Genomic DNA, 24,522 nt, shown 5'->3' with positions numbered 1-24,522 from the left:
TTAGATGTCCATAGGACATTTAGAAAAACTGGCAAAAAGATTAAAATAGACTTTTTTCATGTTATTTTTCAAGGTGAAACCTGAATAATAATTACCCCTGCACACACAAAGACATACACTCTATTAACTCTGAAATTTGGATTGCTGTTTGATTGGATTCACTGTGTTGCTCAATTCTTTTTCAGTATTAGTTATCTTCTGATCATGAAGACCTGTCTCTTGCGATTTTTGTGAGAATTAAATGAAATAACGCCTGTAAAGTACAAGGAATATAGTGAATATTGACAGTTACCAATGACTCTTATGGACTCTTATTATTTCTGTTAGATGGGAGTTGGCATGGGCAAAGGATAAACATAAGAATGGGCATGTTTTGTTCATTTCACCTGTAAACTCAATGCACCTGTGCTGAATCAGGCAACGCAGAGTGGTTCCGTGCGGGTGAGCATGAATGTACAAGTTTCTTACCATCTTTCTCCTCTCCTGCCATCCCCACCACACACACACTCTCTCCCCCCCTCACTCACACACTCACTCTTTCACACTTACTATCTCAGAGCTCACAGTAGTGGAGGCATCAAGTAAACGCAAACGCTGTGGTACCTGATGCCTCGCAGAGCTGTCACAGAAACACAGAGACCCCGTGAGTGTGGGGGACGTGATGGTTCCTGACCCAGGATATCTGGGAGATGTCACTGAGCAGATACTGTTTGGGCTGGAGGAGCAGCCAGCTTGGCTTGAGCAGAGGAAGCTTATCCGTAGAGGAACTGGGCATGGTTTGAATGTAGCTTGCTGTGTGAATCTAGGGGCTGTGATTGCCCAGGTTTCAGAGTGTGGATACTATCTCTGAGTTATGGGGAATCATGGAATATTTTCAAATGCAGGCTTATTAAGATATAATTTACATAGAGTAAAACTCACCCTCTGAGGGTTCACTTTGATGAGTTTTTTTTTTTTTTTCATGTACAAGTTTTTGTTTGAACACTTGTTTTTATTTCTTTGGGGTATGCACCTACCTAGGAGTGGAATTGCTAGGTCATATGATAATTCCATTATTCTATGTTTAACTTTTAAGGAACTACCAAATTGTTTTGCATGGCAGAGACACATTTTACATTCCCACCCACACTGTACGTGGGTTCCAATTTCTCCATATTATTGCCAACACAGGGCTTTTTTTCCTTTTTTCCTCTTTTATTTTTAATATAAATTTATTTATTTTGATTGGAGGTTAATTACTTTACAATATTGTATTGGTTTTTCCATACATCAACATGAATCTGCCACAGGTATACACATGTTCCCCGTCCTGAACCCCCCTCCCACCTCCCTCCCCATACCGTCCCTCTGGGTCATCCCAGTGCACCAGCCCCGAGCATCCAGTATCATGCATCGAACCTGGACTGCTGATTCGTTTCATATATGATACTATACATGTTTCAATGCCATTCTCCCAAATCATCCCACCCTCTCCCTCTCCCACAGAATCCAAAAGACTGTTCTATATATCTGTGTCTCTTTCACTGTCTCGCATACATGGTTATTGTTACCATCTTTCTAAATTCCATATATATGCGTTAGTATACTGTATTGGTGTTTTTCTTTCTGGCTTACTTCACTCTGTATAATCGGCTCCAGTTTCATCCACCTCATTAGAATTGATTCAAATGTTTTCTTTTTAATGGCTGAGTAATACTCCATTGTGTATATGTACCACAGCTTTCTTATCCATCCATCTGCTGATGGACATCTAGGTTGCTTCCATGTCCTGGCTATTATAAACAGTGCTGCGATGAACACTGGGGTACATGTGTCTCTTTCGATTCTGGTTTCCTCTGTGTGTATGCCCAGCAGTGGGATTGCTGGGTCATAAGGCGGTTCTATTTCCAGTTTTTTAAGGAATCTCCACACTGTTCTCCATAGTGGCTGTACTAGTTTGCATTCCCACCAGCAGTGTAAGAGTGTTCCCTTTTCTCCACACCTTCTCCAGCATTTATTGCTTGTGGACTTTTGGATCGCAGCCATTCTGACTGGTGTGAAATGGTACCTCATTATGGTTTTGATTTGCATTCTCTGATAATGAGTGATGTTGAGCATCTTTTCATGTGTTTGTTAGCCATCTGTATGTCTTCTTTGCAGAATTGTCTGTGTAGTTCTTTGGCCCATGTTTTGACTGGGTCATTTATTTTTCTGGAATTGAGCTGCAGGAGTTGCTTGTATATTTTTGAGATTAGTTGCTTGTCAGTTGCTTTATTTGCTATTATTTTCTCCCATTCTGAAGGCTGTCTTTTCACCTTGCTTGGAGTTTCCTTTGTTGTGCAGAAGCTTTTAAGTTTAATTAGGTCCCATTTGTTTATTTTTGCTTTTATTTCCAATATTCTGGGAGGCGGCTCATAGAGGATCCTGCTGTGATTTATGTCGGAGGGTGTTTTGACTATGTTCTCCTCTAGGAGTTTTATAGTTTCTGGTCTTACATTTAGATCTTTAATCCATTTTGAGTTTGTTTTTGTGTATGGTGTTAGAAAGTGTTCTAGTTTCATTCTTTTACAAGTGGTTGACCAGTTTTCCCAGCACTACTTGTTAAAGTGATTGTCTTTTCTCCATTGTATATTCTTGCCTCCTTTGTCAAAGATAAGGTGTCCATAGGTGTGTGCGTTTATCTCTGGGCTTTCTATTTTGTTCCATTGATCTATATTTCTGTCTTTGTGCCAGTAACATACTGTCTTGATGACTGTAGCTTTGTAGTATAGCCTGAAGTCAGGCAGGTTGATTCCTCCAATTCTATTCTTCTTTCTCAAGATTGCTTTGGCTATTCGAGGTTTTTTGTATTTCCATACAAACTGTGAAATTATTTGTTCTAGCTCTGTGAAAAATACCGTTGGTAGCTTGACAGGGATTGCATTGACTCTATAGATTGTTTTGGGTAGTATACTCATTTTCACTATATTGATTCTTCTGATCCATGAACATGGTATATTTCTCCATCTATTAGTGTCCTCTTTGATTTCTTTCACCAGTGTTTTATAGCTTTCTATATATAGGTCTTTTGTTTCTTTAGGTAGATATATTCCCAAGTATTTTATTCTTTTCGTTGCAATAGTGAATGGAATTGTTTCCTTAATTTCTCTAGTTTCTCATTATTAGTGTATAGGAATGCAAGGGATTTCTGTGTGTTGATTTATATCCTGCAACTTGACTATATTCATTGATTAGCTCTAGTAATTTTCTGGTGGAGTCTTTAGGGTTTTCTGTGTAGAGGATCATGTCATCTGCAAACAGTGAGAGTTTTGTGAGGAGTTTTGACAGATAGATATAATCCTGTAACCACCACCACCACCACCAAAAGAGAGAATTTGCATACCGTGGAAAAACTCTCCCATGGAGTGCTGCCCTCAGACCTTTCCCTTCAGCCTCCAAAGCTGCTGGTCTGATTTCTGTCCCTCTTCCAGGATGTCACACAGAATCACTGTATGAAACCCTTCATGTGGGGTTTCCTTCTCTTAGTGTAGTGGTTTTGAGAGTCATTGCTATTGTGACATGTATTGGTAGTTTATTCATGAGAGGCTTAAAAAGGTAAAAGGGTGCCACAGAGCTGTAGGAAGATGAATCTACTTGGGTTGGTATGTGGGTGACAAAGGAGAGGGCCAACATCTGGTCCAGAGAGAAGGACTGTAATTCAGCATAAGATGGTGGCAGGGTAGTGGGGGAGGGGCACCTGCGGGGCATTCAGTTCAGTTCAGTCACTCAGTCGTGTCCGACTCTTTGTGACCCCATGGACTGCAGCACGCCAGGCCTCCTGTCCATCACCAACTCCCAGAATTTACTCAAACTCATGTCCATTGAGTCAGTGATGCCATCCAACCATCTCATCCTCTGTTGCCCCCTTCTCCTCCCATCTTCAATCTTTCCCAACATCAGGGTCTTTACCAATGAGTCTATTCTTTGCATCAGGTTGACAAACTATTGGAGTTTCTGCTTCAGCATCAGTCCTTCCAATGAATATTCAGGACTGATTTCCTTTAGGATGGACTGGTTGGATCACCTTGCAGTTCAAGGGACTCTCAAGAGTCTTCTCCAACACCACAGTTCAAAAGCATCAATTCTTCGGTGGTCAGCTTTCTTTATAGTCCAGCTCTCACATCCATACATGACCACTGGAAAAACCATAGCCTTGACTAGACAGACCTTTGTTGGCAAAGTAATGTCTCCACTTTTTAATATGCTGTCTAGGTTGGTCAGAGCTTTTCTTCCAAGGAGCAAGTGTCTTTTAATTTCACGGCTGTGGGGCATTAGGTTGAACTGGAATAACTGAGCTGCAGGCTAGAAGGAGGGTTTTAAGGAAGGAGCAAGGAGGAAAGTTAGAAAACACAGTAGGTTTAAACCATCCGTTTTGTAGCAAACGGGAAGGAGTAGCATGGATACGCAGCTGCATCAGAGCCTCATGGAAAACAGTGGGATATTTCTGCTTGGTTATAGGCAGAGAAATATACCAGGGGAGAGAGGAACCTAAGGCTCTGGGAAGGGCGGGGCGAGTGGGTACAGGTGGGCAGTGATGGGAAGCAGGGTTGTTTTAGCTTCTGCTACCTGAGTGTGGCAAAGGGACCCGATGGAAAGGACTTAGCATGCACGCACACACGTGAGAGCTCAGGGCAGCCCTGACCTCAGCTCAGCTCCTGAAAGCTGCTCTTGCACACTCTGCATTTTGTCAGGGGGCTGGGGAAACCAGGATCTGTATAATGTTTCTTAGAAATTTTTACTTTTTGCTATATTCTGATCTTTGGTAAAGCAATCCAACCTCATAAAATAACTTAATGGGTTAACATGTCTATTCGCATTTGGCAAACTTAAGATAATCTTTGATAATAATGATTTATGATAATATGCCATCTACTTGCAATACTCTAATACATTCAGTAGAAAACACTACATTTTTAGATTAGGACCTAACTTCTTGGAAGAAAACCATGTATTATTTTCCTGTCACATAAACTTTCAGAGACTTCTGATTCTCCTTGTGATATCTCAGTTAAATGTTACTTGCCCCTAGAAATCATTTGCTTTCTCATAAAGATGCTAAGCTGTATTGTGTCTGGATTTTTTTAAACTTGTAACTTCAGGCACAAATGACCCACTAAAGGCTATGAAAAGCATGATGTATTAATAAGATAAAATGGTAAAATGAAGGTTTATTCTCTTCACAGCTAACTGCAGTGAAGATTGTATTTTAAAAGCCACTGAAATTTTATAAAAATATGTGAACACTCTCCCTTTGTTTTTCCCTTAGTTTTGCTACTCGAGAAGATAGAGTATGATGACATCTGCAACAAGACACTGAAGATTACAGACTTTGGCTTGGCGAGGGAATGGCACAGGACTACCAGGATGAGCGCAGCAGGCACGTATGCCTGGATGGCCCCGGAAGTTATCAAGTCTTCTTTGTTTTCCAAGGGAAGCGACATCTGGAGGTAAGCACTATGCATTTTGCTCTTGCAGATGTTAGTAGAAACTGGCTGCTGCACTTCCATTAAATGAGTCTCAAGTGTTAGTTGCTTAGTCGTGTCCAACTTTTTGTGACCCCATGGACTGTAGCCCGCCAGGCTCCTCTGTCCATGGGATTCTGCAGGCAAGAATACTGGAGTGGGTTGCCATTTTCTTCTCCAGGGGATCTTCCTGATCCAGAGATCAAACCCGGGTCTTCTTCATTGCAGGCAAATTCTTTACCATGTGAGCCAACAGGGAAGCCTGAAATGAGTCCCAAAGTATTGAGCAATTCTGAGCATAACGAATAGTAAAGATGGTCCACAGTTTGTGGTTGTTCCACTTAAGAATTTTTTTGACTTTACAATGGTGCAAAAGTGGCAGGCACTTCCTAAAAACTGTACTTGGGATTTGGCGTTTTGATCTTTCCCAGCCTAGTGACACATGGTCCAGTCCTCTCTTGTGATGCCAGGCAAAGGCAGTGAGCTGCAGCTCCTGGTCAGCACCACCATCAGGAGGGGAAACAACCAATACACTTACAACCATTCTGAACCCAGACAACCACCCTGCTTTTCAGTTTTGGTATCGTATGCAACCAACTACACAAGATATTCAACATAAGATCAGCTTTAGGCTTTGTGTTAGATGATTTTGCCCAACTCTAGACTAATGTAAGTGTTCTGAGCACTTTTAGAAAGACTGGGCTAAGCTTGGTCTTCCCAGGTGGTGTCAGTAGTAAAGAACCCGCTTGCTAGTGCAGGAGACAGAAGAGCTGTGGGTTTGATCCCTGGCTTAGGAAGATCCTCTGGAGGAGGGCATGGCAACCCACTCCAGTGTTCTTGCCTGCAGAACCCCATGGACAGAGGAGCCTGACGGGCTGAGTCCGTAGGGTCGCAAAGAGTCGGACACGACTGAAGCGACAGCACAGCACACACACGGGCTAACCGTCTATAACGTCAGGCGCATTAAATGCATTTTCAGCTTTCTGATATTTTCAGCTTACTATGGAGTTATCCAGATGTGACTCCGTTGTGAGTTGGGGAAGATCTGTATGAGCCTTTTTGAAGGTTTTGTGGTTTTGATCAAGATAGCTATAATCATGACGGAATGGGTAACTTGAGATTTTGATTGTCCTAGGACTTCCATTTGATAGGAGAATCTTATTAAATCAGAGGTTTGATTAAAACTAGTTATAGTTTGAGTTAACAGTAATAGCATTTTGTAAGACCTGTTGCTAGATAAACACAAATCTCACTTTAAGGAAAATTTTGATTCCGCATGACTCACACACAGAATGTTAGCATGGAAGGAGTTTGAAGAAAAAATTTATATCAGCTCCTTCATTTTATAGATTGAATCATCTGAAGATTAATGCTTCTGGTTTGGGAATGGAGAGCTGGACCAAAATGGGATCCCAGGTTATCCAGGTTATCTGAATTTTCCATTCAGCTTTGTCTCATTAGGGAGTGAAGACACCATTCATACCAGAACAACACAGAGAACAACAGAATAACTCTGTTTATACTTACAAGGCACCAGGAGCTTACTGGCCTTCATTTGAGGCTCATAAAATGCTGTGTGACTAGTATTAAAACTCCAGGGTTTTTTGTTTTTTTTTAAATTGTTGTTGTTTTAACAGCTTTATTGAGATATAATTCACACATCATACAAACTATTGAATTGGCCAGTTTAAACTGTGAAATTTCATGGCTTTTAATATATTAATAGAGTTGTATACCTTCATCACCACAATTTAGAACATTTTCATAATCCATAAAAGAAATCCTATTTAAGGTAGCCATCTCCCTCAAAACTTCATCCCTCCCAGCCCAAGGCAGTCATGAATCTATGTTTTGTATCTTCAGATTTGCTTCTCCTGGACATTCTGTATAAATGGAATTATATAATATGCAGTCCTCTGACTGGCTTTTCAGTTAGCATATTTTCAAGGTTCATGTCATAGAATGTGTCAGACTTTCATTCTTATTTATTGTTGAATAATATTCCACTGGGTGGATCATACCACATTTTCTTGTCCATTTATCAGTTGATGGCATTGGGGTTGTTTCCACTTATTGACTAATTCTGAATAATGCTGCTGTGAGCATCTGTGAAAAAGTTTTTGTGAGGACACGAGTTTTCCTTCTCTTGGATAGGAGTGAAATTGCTGGGCCACGGGGTAATTATATAGTTAATCATTTGAGGAACTGCCAGACTGCTTTCCACCAGTCCTCATTCCACCAGCAGTGTATAAATAAGGCCTTCTAATTTAATTGTTCTACTTATGACTTTTAAGAAATTTATCACCTGTGCCAGGGGTTCTATAGTGTCTTTGGGCCGTTTTGAGAAATACAAACGCTTGGGCCTCACCCCTTACTTAATGACTTATACTCTGCTGAGACTGAGCACATGTGTCTTTATAAGATATTAGATGTGTTGTTCTTGACTTAATCACAATAATTTTCTGAACATATAATGCCAACATACTTAAGTGAAGTAGGTGACTATTTTAAGAAATTATACTTCAAGACTCTGAAAACTCATAAAATGTACCACAAATCAATTTTACATTCTGTATAATTACTTAACACTGTAACCATTTTACTAGTTGTGTGCCTTTTAAAATAAACTATGTAATTATAACCTATACAAATGCTGTGCAATCTGCATAAATGCTTTATAGCAACCTCATTGCCTATAAACATAGAATCAAGAAGTAAGGAAAAAAGAATTTCTAAAATCAGTCACAGTCTGGGTCTTGAAGTCCAAACACTCATGGAGAGAATTCCCTCAAAATCTGTTCTTTTCTCAGTTGTATAATATAAGCTTGGTTGTCTGATTTTCAGTAGAAGCATCTAATCAGAAGAGGGGAGAAGGATGCTAAGCTGGTAAAAAAAAGAAAAATTTTTAAAAAGGCAGTTGAGAACAGAGTAGGTGACAGGAGCAAAAGACAGCCTGAAATGTATGAAAAAGACCTGAGACTACTGGCCTGCATGGCCACCTGGCGTGGAGCCAGACGTCCGCACACACCTCCAGAATGCATCAGTATGTTACAGCACAGTCCTAGGTGTCAGAATGCGGAAGGCAGGGAAGGCTGTCCCTCTGAACTACACAGACCTTTGCCTGAGAACCTCCTTTGTAATATTCCCATAAAAACAATTGCATTCAAGAAGCATCGCCCTGGTCCGTGGGGCTGGTATTATATGTATATACTAGTGTATTTAGTGATGGTCCTCTTTCTGCCTCTTCCCTCCTTACCAGTTACTACCCTACAAGATAACTTTGGCAGATATTATCACTGAACTTTTACTGTGACTCCTGTGATTACCCCAGGTTCACACTGACAGATTTAGACATTTCCTCAGAATTGTAAAGCTAATGAATAGCATGCTCTGATCCCTGGCTTAAGAGCCGTGTTCCTGCCACCACAGCCCTTAATCATTAGATCACCTGTGTTCTTAGCAGAGGGCTTTTTATACTATATCCCACTGAGTTTCAGAGAGCAGAAAAATATGCATAATGCTTTAGAAATTGTCCCATAGAAATAGTACCCCCCCCCCAATTTTTTTTCCAGATTGGTTCTTACCAGACTACTTCACTCTGGAAAAATGACCTATCCTAAATTATTCATTCTCTGAAACTTCCAAGGGGCAAAGCTGTGCTGTTATTGTTTTAATTTTGTTATTTTCTATTGAGAATAGCAAGGAAGCTTCTTTGAATTTAGGCAGTTTTCAGTTATTCTAAGAATTTTTTGGTCTCTTGCTCTGAAATGATTTTTGTTGACTGAACTGTAAATTAAGTTTACTTACTCTTGAAATTAAGTATGTGTCTCTGCTAATGCATCATAATACAGATAATTTTTAAGAAACTAAGCAGATAACTTTCGAAAAAACCTGTTTACAACTTAATTACTAATACTTATAGCATTATCTAACTTAGAAGTACTGCATTATATATTCCTTTTATAAAAATACGTAAAGCAGCGCTTTGAGAGGGTAGGGCAGATATCCCTAATACTTGGTCAGAGATTCAAGCTCAGCTTCACGGCCGCGTGGGTGAGACACAGCCAGCCGGGAGTAACAGTCCCACAGCTCAGCCCCGGGTCTGCTGCTTCCAGGTCCAGGTGCTTTTCAGTGCTGCTCTCTTTCTCCTCCTGGTGGAGAAGGAGCCCTGGCCTCAGGGGCCGCAGGACGGAGCACCTCTGCTTCTGAGCCAGCAGAACATCAGCTGGAGGATCCGTGAGCCCCATTGGAATGGGCACATTCTGTTGTTTCTACATCCCTTTCTGAATGTTTCCAGTGTAGTCTAGAGTCCAGTGGGCACTACTGGAGAGACCCATAAAGGCAGTGGTCATGGCCAGGATGACGGGCACCGGGGCTCCAGAGTCTCCGTGCAGACCAGGCCTTTTTCACAGACGCCTTTTGGTATTTGTGATACCGTGAATCACTGTATCTCTTAAGATCAGGAGATAATCAAATGAGACTCAGAAATCAATTCCAACGCACAGTTACATGACTTTTGTTGCTTCTGAGCTGTTTTGCCTTTGCTTAGGCATATTTTACTGCCTTTTGTCTGCTGTCTTTAAAACTATGCTCAAATATCATATATAAGCAGCAAACAGAAGAAATGAGAAGTTACTTCTTTAAGTTTCAAACTTTTATCCTTTCCTGGTGACTGGCCAGCCTCTGCCAAAAAGTTATGCTTGCCTGCACTAGAGTCATATATAACACTGACCTTCCCCCTACCTCTTTGGAGCAGTTTTCCAGAGCTACCTGGGCCATAGTCCTCATTATGCCCCCAAATAAAACTTAACTCACACAAACACAAAAACATTCAAACTTTTTTTAACTTAGTTAATGAAGTTTGAAAATATTAGAAAAGTGAATAGCACTGTACTTCTTATGTTAATAGTGGTGGTTTAGTTGTTAAGTCATGTCCAACTCTTGCAATCCCATGGCCTGTAGCCTGCCAGGTCCCTCTGTTCATGGGATTCTCCAGGCAGAGATACTGGAGTGGGTTGCCGTTTCCTTCTCCAGGGGATCTTTCCAACCCAGGAATCGAACCCAGATCTCCTGCACTGCAGGCAGATTCCTTACCGAGGGAAGGAATGTACTGAGCTACAAGGGAAGCCCCTTATGTTAATAGAGCCTGAAGCAAATATGCTCCTTCCTTATATGCTAAATTTTTTTGAATTTTTAATTGAAGGATAATTGCTGTACAGAATTTTGTGGTTTTCTGTCATACATCAACAAGAATCAGCCATAGGTACAAACCCGTGTCCCATCCCCATGCTTATGTGTTTTAAAGTCAGATGAGTGTCAAGAGTGACTGCACTTTCTGTTTTGAAGATGACTTTCCTAGTGGCTCAGTGGTAAAGAATCTGCCTGCCAATGCAAGAAATGCAGGTTTGAGCCCTGGGACAAGAAGATCCCCTGGAGAAGGAAATGGCACTCCAGTATTCTTGCCTGGGAAATCCCATGGACAGAGGAACCTGGTGGGCTACAGTCCATGAAGTCACAAAAAGTAGGACATGACTTAGCAACTAAGCAACAACAACAGAGAAAAACTAAGGTTCTGATTGGTTTTGTAGAAGAAAATAAATATGTATAATGTTCAAGGCTTATTGCTATGCTCCCCTGTACTCTCTTGAACTGGACCAACTCAGAGTCTCTAGTACGGATGTGAACTGAAATTTGGTCCTTCAGCTTCATTTAAAAATTCATTTCGAGATCCTTCTACTGTGAGTTTGCTGGTTCTTGTGTGTCATTTCACTTGCCCTTGAACTGAAACAGCAGTGACTCAGCTGGTAAAGAATCCACCTGCAATGCAAGAGACGATCCCTGGGTTGGGGAGATCCCCTGGAGGAGGGATATGCTACCCATTCCAGTATTCTTGCTTGGAGTTCCCCATGGACAGAGGAGCCTTGCAGGCTACAGTCCATGGGGTCACAAAGAGTTGGACACGACTGAGTGACTAAGCACAGCACAGCACACACCTATATCACATCTGCTGATGCTTTGAAGAGCTTGGCTGCCTCTCTTGTTGCTTGTTTTTTATTCTCCTTTCACTTTTCCTCCCTCAGTTATAAAAAAGATGCGTCATGTCCTCCCAGCAGGCTCAGGGAGGCCCACAGGATTTCTTTGTCCGTTACTAGTAGGCATTAGGTAGAAACATGAGTAACACATCTCCTAAATATAAAGGGAGAGGCAGAGAGAAGCAATTTCAAAACCCTGTTTTAAAACAGCATGACTGGACTTCAGTCCTGTGCTGTATAGCATGAAATTCTGTAGGGCTGGAATCTTCAGTGTCCTGAAGATCTTCAGGAGGTGTGGAAAAAATGAGACAGAAGAACAAACATCAGAACAGCCATATTGCTCTTTATGTGTGGCCTGGTTCTTGTTGTTGTTCAGTTGCTCATTCGTGTCCGACTCTTTGTGATCCCACAAACTGCAACACACCAAGCCTTCCTGTCGTTACTATCTCCCAGAGTTTACTCAAACCCATGTCCATTGAGTCGGTGATGCCATCTGACTATCTCATCCTCTGTCGCCCCCTTCTCCTCCTGCCCTCAGTCTTTCCCAGCATCAGGGTCTTTTCCAATAAGTCAGCTCAACAGTATGAAAAGGCCTGGTTCTGGACCCTGTTTAATTCAGTCATGTTCTGCTTTTAAGCTTTCCTATCCACTAAGTAGTTTCACTTCCTCAGAAGAAGGCATAACTGATTTCTGGAAGGAGAGTAATTGCATATGTTTGGAATGTTAAGTGGAAGAACCTACCTCTCACACTGGGATAAGGGCCCCTATGGGCTTTGTTGGAAGAGAAGATTATTAGGATCTGGATGAAGGCACTGATGTGTTTCTCCCATTGATTGTGTCATGAGGAAAAAACCCCACTTAACTTTATGAAAACTCTACTTTCCAGCTACGGAGTGGTGCTGTGGGAGCTGCTCACGGGAGAGGTGCCCTACCGTGGCATTGACGGCCTGGCTGTGGCCTACGGGGTGGCGGTCAACAAGCTCACCCTGCCCATCCCCTCCACCTGCCCTGAGCCATTTGCCAAGCTCATGAAAGGTATTTGGGTGTCTCTGTGTGCCTGTGGGATCAAGGGGAATCACTCATTAGAACATCTGTATATGAAATAGATAACTAGTGAGAACATACTATACACAGCAAAGGGAACTCTTCTCAGTGCTCTGTGGCGACCAAAATGGGAAGGAAATCCAAAAATGAGGGGATATATGTGTACATATAGCAACCAAGCACACACATAGCTGATTCACTTTGCTGTACAGCAGAAACTAACACAACATTGTGAAACAGCTATACTCCAATAAATATTCTAAAAAAAGAGAACATCTGAATATTTTTTTAACCAAAAGGGTAATTTCTGTAATTCTAATTCTCAGACGATTTTAAATAATTATGCTGTTTTAAAAAAAGAAATCATGTCTTTGATCTAAGATGTCAGATTAAGTTTTGATGAACTAAGTAACTTAAAAACAGTCCAGTTTAATAATAACTCATTTATACAAAATTCAGTTGAATGGTAATAAATTTTTCATCAAATATACTGCTGCTGCTGCTGCTAAGTCACTTCAGTCATGTCCAACTCTGTGCGACTCCATAGACGGCAGCCCACCAGGCTCCCCCGTCCCTGGGATTCTCCAGGCGAGAACGGAGTGGGTTGCCATTTCCGTCTCCAATGCATGAAAGTGAAAAGTGAAAGTGAAGTCACTCAGTCATGTCTGACTCTTAGCAACCCCATGGACTGCAGCCTACCAGCTTCCTCCGTCCGTGGGATTTTCCAGGCAAGAGTGCTGGAGTGGGTTGCCATTGCCTTCTCCGATCAAATACACTAGTGGAGTTCAAAGGCAATATTGATTTGGCTTCATATGTGCTATTTTTAATTCTAATGATCAGTTATCTTTTATAGTCTCAACTGGCATGGTTTTGCCATGACCTTATCTATTTTGGTCTTATCTTTTTAAAAACTGTTAAGTAACTCTTTTTGTGGGCAGTAAGTTACCTTGCTTAGAACCTCCCTTGTGACTATAACATTTTAGAGACCTTGGTTTTCTTGGATTGACTTTTAGAACTCTGAGACTGGAAGTCATGTGATGAGGGCAGCTTAGGCGAGATAGAGTTCATGGTAATGCAGAGGAAGCACACATCCTTATACTAACGTCAAGTCATACAGACAACAAGAACCTTATCTGATAATAATTATTTCACAGGCTACTGACACAGGCATGGTGTAAAATAAAATTTTCGAAATCATCATCAACTGACGTTTAAAATCTTGAACAGACCCTGTCAACGCAGGCTGACAATCTGAACTAGTGGAGAAATGGACTTACCATGATTCTTATTTATTTTAGAATGCTGGCAACAAGACCCTCATATTCGACCATCTTTTGCTTCAATTCTTGAACAACTGACTGAAATTGAAAAGGCAGTTATGACTGAAATGCCTCAAGAGTCCTTTCATTCCATGCAAGATGACTGGAAACTGGAAATTCAGCAAATGTTTGATGAGTTGAGAACAAAGGAGAAGGTCAGTGATAAATATTAACTGCATAACATGGTCACACTCATGAAGATTATGGAGAACATGAGTCAAGAACCACTAGACTAAACCACTAAACCATTATTAAAAAATATTTTCACACATCAATATTTGTTGATTCTTTCCTTCCTGTTAAAACAAAACAGAACTGTACTCAAAATGTATAGCTGGAAAAGAAATAACCTTTTACTAAAGGTTATTAAAGGAATTTTATTAAAGGAATTTTCAAATATTAAAAAAAGAACTTTAAAAAGGAGAAAGAATGACATACTAAACCCTTTGTGTGCATTAACTAGCTTCAATAATTGTCAATAGATTGTCACTTTGTTCATTTCTTTTTCTTATTATCTTTTTTTTTTTTAACTGGAATATTTTAAGTTAAAACATAGACTCTTGTCATTTTACCTTTAAATACTTCAGAATGCATCTCTGATGGGTAAGAATTTTAAAAATATTTTTCTTGCCATTATTATCTTTAAAAACAGTAGTTCCTTGATACCATATAAGATTCCATACTGAGATGTCACAGTCTGTCTGAAAGATGTCTTCTTACAGTCGATTGGTGCAAATCAGAATTTCAACGCGGCCTGCATGTTTCCATTAGGTTCTTTAAAACTTCTTTTATGCTAGTTCCCCCTTCTTTCCCCTCTTTTTGTCTTTAAAGCATTACTTTGTTGAAGAAACTGGAAAATTGTGTAAGAACTTTTGAACTTTTTAATATGATGAGTGAAGCTCTAGGTGTATGCCTTTTTAAGAGAAGAAAAGTAATAAACTTGAGTGTTAACCATGCTGAAGCTGTGTATATGTTAACTACATACAAAGTGTAAAGCAGGTGAAGCAGAAACACACCTAATAGGAAGGCAGACAAGTTGGGAAATGAGTTCCTAGTAGTGCCTGGCTGTCAGCAGTCCCCAAAAGCCCCCAAGTTTGGGGCGTGTTGCTGTGTTTCAGTGGCAGTACTTACTTTTTAAAAGCTAATTTGTAACACTTTAGCATTTGGATGACTCAGAGTTTATCTTGGCTGTCTGAGGTGAATAATTGCTCAATAGATTAAATTCTTCTCTTGTACATAAGAACCTGAATGTGAGGTCCATGAATCAAGGTAAATTGGACATGGTCAAGCAGGAGATGGCAAGAGTAGGCATCAACATTTTAGGAATCAGTGAGCTAAAACGGACAGGAAAGGGTGAATTTGATTCAAATAACCATTATCTCTACTACTGTGGGCATATATATATATATATATATATATATGTATATATGTATGTATGTTAGTCACTCAGTCATGCCTGACTCTTTGCAACCCCATGGACTGTAGCCCACCAGGCTCCTCTGTCCATGGAATTCTCCAGGCAAGAATGTTGCAGTGGGTTGCCATTTCCTTCTCCAGGGGATCTTCGCAACCCAGGGATAGAACCCAGGTCTCCCACATTGCAAGTGGATTCTTTACTCTCTGAGCCACCAAGGAAGCTGCCTTTAAAAGAAATGGAGTAGCCCTCGTAGTCAACGGAAGAGTCCAGAATGCAGTACTTTGCTGCAATCTCAAAAACGACAGAATGATCTCGGTTCATTTCCAAGGCAAACCATTCAGTATCACAGTAATCCAAGTCTATGCCCCAACCTCTAATGCTGAAGAAGCTGAAGTTGAACAGTTCTATGAAGACCTACAAGACCTTTTAGAGCTAACATCAAAAAAAGATGTCCTTTTCATTACAGGCTCTGTAATGCAAAAGTAGGAAACAAAGAGATGCCTGGGGTAACAGGCAAGTTTGGCCTTGGAGTGCAGAATGAAGCAGGGCAAAGGCTAACAGTTTTGCCAAGAGAACACACTGGTCATGGTAAACACGTGCTTCCAACAATACAAGAGATGACTCTACACATGGACATCACCAGATGGCCAATACCAAGATCAGATTGATTATATTCTTTGCAGCCAGAAATGGAGAAGCTCTATACAGTCAGCAAAAACAAGACATGGAGCTGACTGTGGCTCAGATCATGAGCTCCTTATTTCAAAATTCGGACTTAAATTGAAAAAGATAGGGAAAACCTCTAGACCATTCAATTATGACCTAAATCAAAACCCTTATGATTATACAGTGGAGGTGATGAATAGATTCAAGGGAATAGATCTGGTAAACAGGGCCTGAAGAACTGTAGACGGAGGTTCATAACATTATACAGGAGACAGTGACCAAAACCATCCCCAAGAAAAAGAAATCCAAGAAGACAATAGTTGTCTGAGGAGGCCTTACAAATAGCTGAGAGAAAAAGAGAAGTGAAAGCAAAGGAGAAACAGAAAGATATACCCAACTGAATGCAGAGTTCCAGAGAATAGCAAGGAGAGATAAGAAAGCCTTCTTAAGTGAACAATGCAAAGAAACAGAGGAAAACAGTAGAATGGGAAAGACTAGAGATGTCTTCAAGAAAACTGGAGATACCAAGGGAACATTTCATGCAAAGATGGGCACAGTAAAGGACAGAAATGGTATAGACCTAATAGAAGCAGAAGATATTAAGAAGAGGTGGCAAGAATACACAGAAGAACTGTACAAAAAAGGCCTATAGACAGTGACTGCAGGCATGAAATTAAAAGTCGCTTGTTCCTTGGAAGAAAAGCTATGACAAACCTAGACAGCCTATTAAAAAGCAGAGACATCACTTTACTGACAAAGGTCCATATAGTCAAAGCTATGGTTTTTCCAGTTGTGTATGGATGTGAGAATTGGACCACAAAGAAGGCTGAGTGCTGAGGAACTTATGCTTTCAAATTATGGTGCTGGAGAAGACTCTTCAGAGTCCTTGGACTGCAAGGAGATTAAACCAGTCCATCCTAAAGGAAATCAATCCTGAGTATTCACTGGAAGGACTAATGCTGAAGCCGAAGCTCCAATGCCTTGGCCACCTGATGTGAAGAGCAACCTGATGTGAAGAATGACCCAGTTATTCTTTTCCAGTGATTCATTGGAAAAGACCATGAAGCTGGGAAGGATTGAGAGCAGGAGGAGAAGAGGGTAACAAGAGATGGTTGGATGGCATTATCGACTCAATGGATATGAGTTAAGCAAACTCCAGGAGATAATGAAGGACAGGGAAGCCTGGCATGCTGCAGTCCATGGTGTCACCAGGAGTGGGACATGACTTGGCACTGAACAACAACAGCAATGTGCAGTAAATGTCTGGGCAATACCACATTGCAAGTTATTGATAGACTTCATAAAGCTATGTCACTGTTTAGGAAGGCATTTTTATATGCCATATATTTGTGATTCTAAAATTGTAGAATTCTTTTCCTTTTTTCTTTATTTATTTTGAATTGGAGGATAATTGCTGTTTAAAGCTGTGTTGGTTTCTGCCATACATCAGCATGAATCAGTGATAGGCATTCACATATCCCCTCTCTCCTGAACCTCCTTGCCACCTCCCACCCCATCCCACCCTCTAGGTTGTCCCAGAGCACCAGGCTGAGCCTGCACTACCTCAACTTCCCATTAGCTATCTAAAAGAGTAGAATTCTTTTTAAATAGACCACAATGCTCTGCTAAGTAAAGAGTCCATTTGCATGTTCCAGTGCTTGACATAAAAATATGGGATTATCGTGAAACTGGGTCATTCTCCCATGTTAAATTACCTTGACTTTTGTAGTATGACTCAGCATTACATCACTAGACTTTCGCATTGACCATAATACTGAAGGCACATAGCCAACCTAATTGCAGAGGAAAGAGCAAAAAAGTTCTGTTTGTGGTTTAAATATATATATATATATATATGCATAACAGTTCTTGAGCTACTGTATAATAATACTGTGCGTGGGGCCAAGATACCTTACACCTAAATTCAGTCTGTGAGTAGCTTACTTCTGCTATTACCAGGCTGAATTGTGAATTAATACAAGGTATGTCATGGGTATTCCCCCAACAGTAAATGTTTCTCTTTAAAAAAAAAAACAAAAACAATTTAAAAGCATATCTTTGGGGAAATTGTTGTCAGTTTCCATGTTACAATTTCCTCTCAGCAAATGTGTTGAATGTCTGCTGTGTGCTGGGACAAGTGTGAGAGCTCTGCGATGTGGCATCCTGTATCCTGGACCGCCAGGCTAAGGGTTTGGATCCCACTGACAAGTTTTCAGAAGGGGCTTGATGTGCTATCCCAGTAACCCTTGCCCGTCAACCACTGAAGTCAGAACCTGCTTCTCACTCCCCATCTGCCGTCCCTCCTCCTGCTTCCTTTGTCTGGTAATGAGATATTGTTCCCATAGGTACCCAGTCTCAAAGGTCTTGAAGATGTGGCCTCCCCTGTGACAAAGACCATCAGTGGTAATTCACTCCCCTGACCCCTGTGGTCCTCACTCAGCACCTGCATCCCTGCAGCAGCCTCCTACCTGGGTGCCCTGCACCCAGCCTTGCTCCCCTAACTGAGCCCCTCAGCACACCAGTGACACTTCTAAAATGCAAACCAGAACCACCTCGCTTCAGTGGCCAACTCCTTTTCCTCATAACATCCTCTGTTCTCCCACATTTAGCCTCATTTTGTCCCCAGCCAGCCTGAACTCTTCTGTTTCCTCTAGTGCCGCTCTCCTGCATTTTGGCCTTTGTGTATATTCTTTGTCTGCCCCTGGCCTGGCTTACCCTGTCCTCACAGTTGCTGCTGCTTCATCCTCAGGCCCCAGAGCCCCCTTCCCTTCATCTTTTGCACCACATAGAGCGTCACAGCGTCCGGCACTTTCTTTATCACAGCCACACTGGGCCATACTTTATTATTATCTGCTTCTTTGTGTCGTCCTTGGTCTGCCTTTCCTACTCGTTAAGTTCACGGGCTGTTCTGTTTTATCCTTGGTCACGCTCCTCTGTAACACTGAGCAAAGAACTTGGCACGTGGTAGATGTTCCATAGATATATTAAATACCTAAGTAGAATTTCTTTACAGGTTCCTAATGTATGTCTTAATAGGTGAGAGATATTAGTACTTATTATTATTGTCATTTTAAAGAATATTTGCCTGTGCTGAATCTTCGTCGCTGTGTGCGGGCTTTCTCTAGCTGGGGCCACTCTCTAGCTGCAGCGTGGGCTTCTCACTGTGGTGGCTTCCCTTGTGGAGCATGGGCTCTAGGACACACAGGCTTAGTAGTTGGTGCATGCGGCTTAGTTGACCTGAGGCATGTGGCATCTTCCTGGACCAGGGATCCACCCTGTGTCCCCTGCATTGACAGGCAAATTCTTAACCACTGGACCGCCAGGGAAGTTCCAACTGTCATATTTTTTCAGTGAAAAGATGATTTAAAAGTATGTAAATGCCATGAATTCTATTTTGAATCTTACGCAGCGGACACCTCAGCTGTTTAACTTCTGGTTATATATAAGAAACTTCCACACGTATGTGCAAGGAAATTAAGGTTATTCACTTTTAAGTATTGTTTGTAATAATGAAAAACTGGAAACAACCCCAATATCCATTAATAGGGAAATAAATGCCTAAATTATTGTATATTCTTACAGTAGAAATCTGTACAGTCCTTAGATGAATGAACTCCAGCTGTATGTTTCAACATGGATAGTAGTGAGTGAGTGCTTAGTCGTGTTTGGACTGTGATTCCGTGGACTGTAGCCCACCAGGCTCCTCTATCCATGGGTTTTCCAGGCAAAAATACTGGAGTGGTTTGCCGTTCTCTTCTCCAGGGGATCTTTCTGACCCAGGGATTGAACTTGTGTCTCTTGCGTCTCCTTTGGCAAGTGGATTCTAGTGCCATCTAAATCTCAGACAATATAATATTGGGCAGAGAAAGCAGTTGCAGAAGGATAATCACATTGTATAAATTTATAAGACCACATAAAACAGTATTATTCAAATGTACAGAAGAGCAAAGTATAGACAGAGGAAGGATACAAAGGATACGACTTAAGTACAGCAGGTCTGAAGGTGAGGGGATAGGATTCATTGTGATGCACAGAGGACTTTAACAGATCTGAAACAGATACAGTAAAAATTTAGCATCTGTTAAATATTGATAGTAAGTGTATGAGTATTTGCTGTTCTCTCTAGTTGTAGTATATATAAAATATTTCATAATTTTAGCTAGTTAAAAATAAAGGTTAGAGGGAAATCTGTAAACTGCTAAAATCCTTTTTTTTTTCTTTTTTGTAAGCCATTTTTTCAAATAGTAGACTTCTACATAATTTACTGACTTCCTTAGATTTTTCAGTGTTTTGTGAGTTTAAAAATTCAAAACTGATAAATGCAACCTTAGACCCTGACTCCCTTAATAAGTACCTAGAGCTCATTTAATAAGAAACAGTCATCCTGTTTGAGTCTGTTCAGATCACATCATCAGCATCACGTTCAACCGAGGACACCATATCTTAAAGGGACTTTCCCAGTAGCTCAGCAGTAAAGAATCTGTCTGCAGTGCGGGAGACACAGGAGATGTGGGTTCGATCCCTGGGTTGGGACGATCCCCTGAAGGACGGCATGGCAACCCACTTTAGTATTTTTGCCTGAAGAATCCCATGGACAGAGGAGCCTGGTGGATGACAGTCCTTGGGATCACAGAGTCAGACACACAGCACCACGTCTTAAAGAGCTCCCCCCGGTGGACGGCCAGGGACATGCGAGGGGCCTGCACGCCTGAGCCCTCGGAGAAGAGAAACGGATGCAGAAGGGGGGCTGGGCAGTACGGGGCTGTCCTCGGTGCTGGAGGGACTTTTTAGCAGGTGAGGGAGAAGAGATATTCCGGTTGTTCAGGGTTCAGAAGTAGGGGGCCTCTCAAGTGAGTGCTCCAGGCATGAAGATCGGGTCTCAACAACTTACCAGCTCTTGGAGCGGAGCAGGAGGGCAGTTGAGCCCGCTCCAGCTGTTCTGGCCCTGCCCTCGAGGAATTCAGGTAGACGGCAGGGGTGTGCACGCAGGAGTTCACCAAACCGTGACCGGCCCTGCCCCCGTGTTGTGTTAAGTCTTTAGCAGAATGCCAGAATCTCTAGCAGTCGAGCAAAGTGGTACGGACCGAGGACTTGAGCCAGCCTGTCTGGTTGGGGTTCGGGCGCTGCCACTGGCTGACGGAGACTGCCCTGCCATCCTCCCACACCCCCACAAAGTGTCCCAGCCACGCTGTCTCCCTCCTCGGGGTGGCGTGGGCTTCCACGAGCGAGGTGTCCAGAGGACTCAGGCCTGCGTGCTGCTTGCTAAGTGCTGACAAGTGTGCGTGTTCAGCTTGCAACAAGGAAGGCAGTGGCTTTGACTGAAGCCGGGCAGGTTCCTGCCAGCACCCGCAGCCCCATCCCCAGCCCAGGTGCTTGGGAAATGGGGCTCTGAGCTGGAAAATGACTGAGTGCATTACTTTTTCAGCCTTGCAGTTCTTTGAAGGATTACTATCAGTGATATTATTAACATGTTTTTAAGATTTTTTTTTTTTACCCCTTCCCAAATGGTTTTCAGGAGTTCTGAAATGAGATGCTTAATAGCAAAAGTAAAAAACATTTGGGAAATGGAAGAAGACTTGGAGGAAAAATAAAACTTGGCATCACAGAATTTAAAATTTGGAAGTGATGTTGTTAATAACTAACTCTTATTATTTTAAACTTGATAATTATATATGAAACTGTAGGAGAGAGGCACAACCAGTGAGTTAATTCTTATCATAAGTTAAAGTCACTCAGTCATGTCTGACTCTTCGTGACCCCATGGACTATACAGTCCATGGAATTCTCTAGGCCAGAATACTGGAGTGGGTAGCCTTTCCCTTCTCCAGGGGATCTTCCCAACTCAGGGATTGAACCCAGCTCTCCTGCATTACAGGTGGATTCTTTACCAGCTGAGCCACAAGGGAAGCTCAGTTCTTATCATATGTGGTGAGAAAATCAAAAAAGAATGCTTTAAGACTGTATGTCTGCTTTCTCCATGTTGAGGTCTTATAAGTAGTTTCTTTGCTATTCTTTGGGTTCATTTTTGCAATATACTACAGTGGTATCTTTACATATATATATATATGATTTATGATATATTTATTATATATATATGACTTCTGTGCAGTGCTTTTTGAAATACAGCATTTACAGTATGTTGTGGGTCTTTGGTTTACAATTAAAGGATATATAGTCTTTTTTTTTTTTTTTTTTTTTGCTGGAAGGTTTCAAGTTGCATCTTTTTTGATGGAGTCAAAAGCACAGTAGATGTGCCCTATCTCCCTTTCCTGTTCACTGATTGCTTGAGGTAGGAGGCGTCAGACCTGGAATTAATGGTCAGTGACTTGGCCGTGCTCTGTGTTATTCAGTAAACTGTGGCCTCCATAGATACCGGTTCCTCCCCAAATTCCTGGCTTCTTATCTCTGCATGTCTGTCTCTGTACACTGGGTGTGTGCACCTGTCTTTGAACCACTATACGAAGGCTTGTCACTGTTAATGATTAACACCTAGTGCCAGGAATTTGGGTTTTCCATTACTAGAATGGCCTGTGCCAAGCAATTAAACACACAGCACTGCCTAGTAATCTCAGCGACCGAAAGAATGTTTTTGTGTGCTTCATAATTTCAGAGAATCCAAAGGGCTTCTAATACCCCAGACTGTGTTTTTTTCTTATACTTCTGAATGCTTTAAAACTCCTTCAGAAGGAAGAGTACTTGGCTACTTTCTCTTTGATCTTATTTTTTTCTTTTATGAAGTCTTACGAACCAAGTGACTTTTTTTTTTTTTTAATTTATAAAGTCACTGCACAGGGGTTTACACTTTAGTTTGAGACCTGGAATTAAAAATGGTTTCTTATTCGATTACTGTAGCAAGAACACAGAAAGACTAAGTGAACTTACAGCCTTTATCTCTTCCTTATGCCATTTCATTCCACAATAGCTAATTGGGTTGTTATCTACACCCCTGAAAAGTAATATCTTAACAGAGGGCAGATAGTAATGAATTAGAAGTTGACTGGAATGATCCTCTGTCCCCAAATACACTATAGTAAAACCTCTAGTTTGAACAAACTGTAAAGCCACTAGTTAAATAATGGATTCCGAATTGTTTTAAACAGCTAGTGTTTTCTTCTTCTTTCTTTTTTTCTTTTCAAGTAATAAATAGTTATTTTTATTTGGCACAATATAATGAAATACCGGTCTCTTCTCATAAATCCGCTGATACATATTAGCAGAACTGATTTGAATAGTGATTGGTCTTAAGGAAATCATTTCTCTCATCATTTTGTTTATGAAATTTGTTTAGAAAAAAACGAATTGAAGGAATGTTTCAAAGGTGAGTTTCGGTCTACTTTGGTAGAATTACCGTAAGGTCAGAATTGATCCACATAAAGAACCTTTATTTTTAGGACTCTCCTTTTTTTCTTGATATTACCTTATTCATTTGCCGGAGGATGCTCCCCCATATTTATTTTCCCTTATGACTCCAGTCGCATGGCTCAACTCTCCTTCTTTCCATGAGCCTCTGTCTTGCAGTGTTTCTTCACATCAGTGCTTTTGAGGTGGCCTCTGGAAAGTGTGCCCTGCTCTTATGAAGTGTGACATGTTCACACCAAGCTTGTAGCTCTCTAAGTTCACAGCCCAGGGCTCCGCCTGAGAAGGTGGAATTTCTCACAAAGTTTTTGGCATTAGGATCTGGGCTTCCCTGGTGGCTCAGATGGTAAAGAACCCGTCTGCAGTGCAGGAGACTCAGGTTCGATCCTTGGGTCAGGAAGATCCCCTGGAGAAGGGAATGGCCACCAACTCCAGTATTCTTGCCTGGAGGGGAATTCCATGGGCAGAGGAGCCTGGTGGGCTACAGTCCATGGGATCTCAAAGAGTCAGACACAACCGACTAACACACACATTCTAAGACTGAACTTGTCTGGTGCAGTGTAAATAGAAGTTTGCAGAGGCCTGGCTTTCTATGTGAATGCTTGATTTATGGCAGGGTAATCTACAAGAGAAAGCAATGCAGCACCAAAAGAGGTATTTATGTCTCTGATAAAGAACGGAACACTTTACAGAAATGGAATAAGAATGGGGATGTGGATTAAAAACTGTAGAGTTCTCAGTTTTACTATTGAATAATTTTTTTATAATAGGAATAAATATTCTTCATAGATTTTCTATTTCTTACCCGTTCAATAATTGTAAAACCAAAACTGAGAGGAAGTTATATTTTAATCAGTAAGTGTCATGACAGAGGGACTTTTGTTAGCTAATTCCTGACATCTGTGTGTGAAGCGATAGTTTCCATCCATCCACGGAATCCTAAAAAATTCTCTGTGGACTGACTGTATTTTCCAGTGGCTTATCCTTTTAGAGCTGTTGCATTTTCATTTCTGATGGGCCTTCACCTGACTCCTGCCACATTAGCTTTGTTTTTCCCCTTAGTCTCTCCACCACAATGTGCAATTCCCTAAGCAAATTCTTAAATACCCTAAGGAAGTCCCTAAGGAAAGAAATCTGACCTGCTGCAGTCTTCCGTGACTAGAAGAATTTTCCTTTAAGTAATGAAGCTTTCTCTTTTGGCTTTAATG

The 24,522-nt window shown here is 41.3% G+C and overlaps 1 protein-coding gene across 1 annotated transcript in view; it reads left to right on the top strand.

Annotated features, from left to right (window-relative positions):
• MAP3K21 (mitogen-activated protein kinase kinase kinase 21) overlaps positions 1-24,522 on the top strand; it is a 60,233-nt gene that overhangs the window by 14,346 nt on the left and 21,365 nt on the right. The window contains exons 2-4 of the mRNA XM_040242732.1: positions 5,285-5,465; positions 12,399-12,547; positions 13,855-14,030. Of these exons, the coding sequence (XP_040098666.1) occupies positions 5,285-5,465; positions 12,399-12,547; positions 13,855-14,030 (506 nt within the window). The remainder of the gene's footprint in view (positions 1-5,284; positions 5,466-12,398; positions 12,548-13,854; positions 14,031-24,522) is intronic.

This window comes from Oryx dammah, unplaced genomic scaffold (assembly GCF_014754425.2).
Source record: "Oryx dammah isolate SB20612 unplaced genomic scaffold, SCBI_Odam_1.1 HiC_scaffold_6, whole genome shotgun sequence".
Classification (NCBI taxonomy): Eukaryota; Metazoa; Chordata; class Mammalia; order Artiodactyla; family Bovidae; genus Oryx; species Oryx dammah.
Note: the sequence above shows the minus strand (reverse complement) of the source record. Positions and strands in the feature narration are given on the sequence as shown.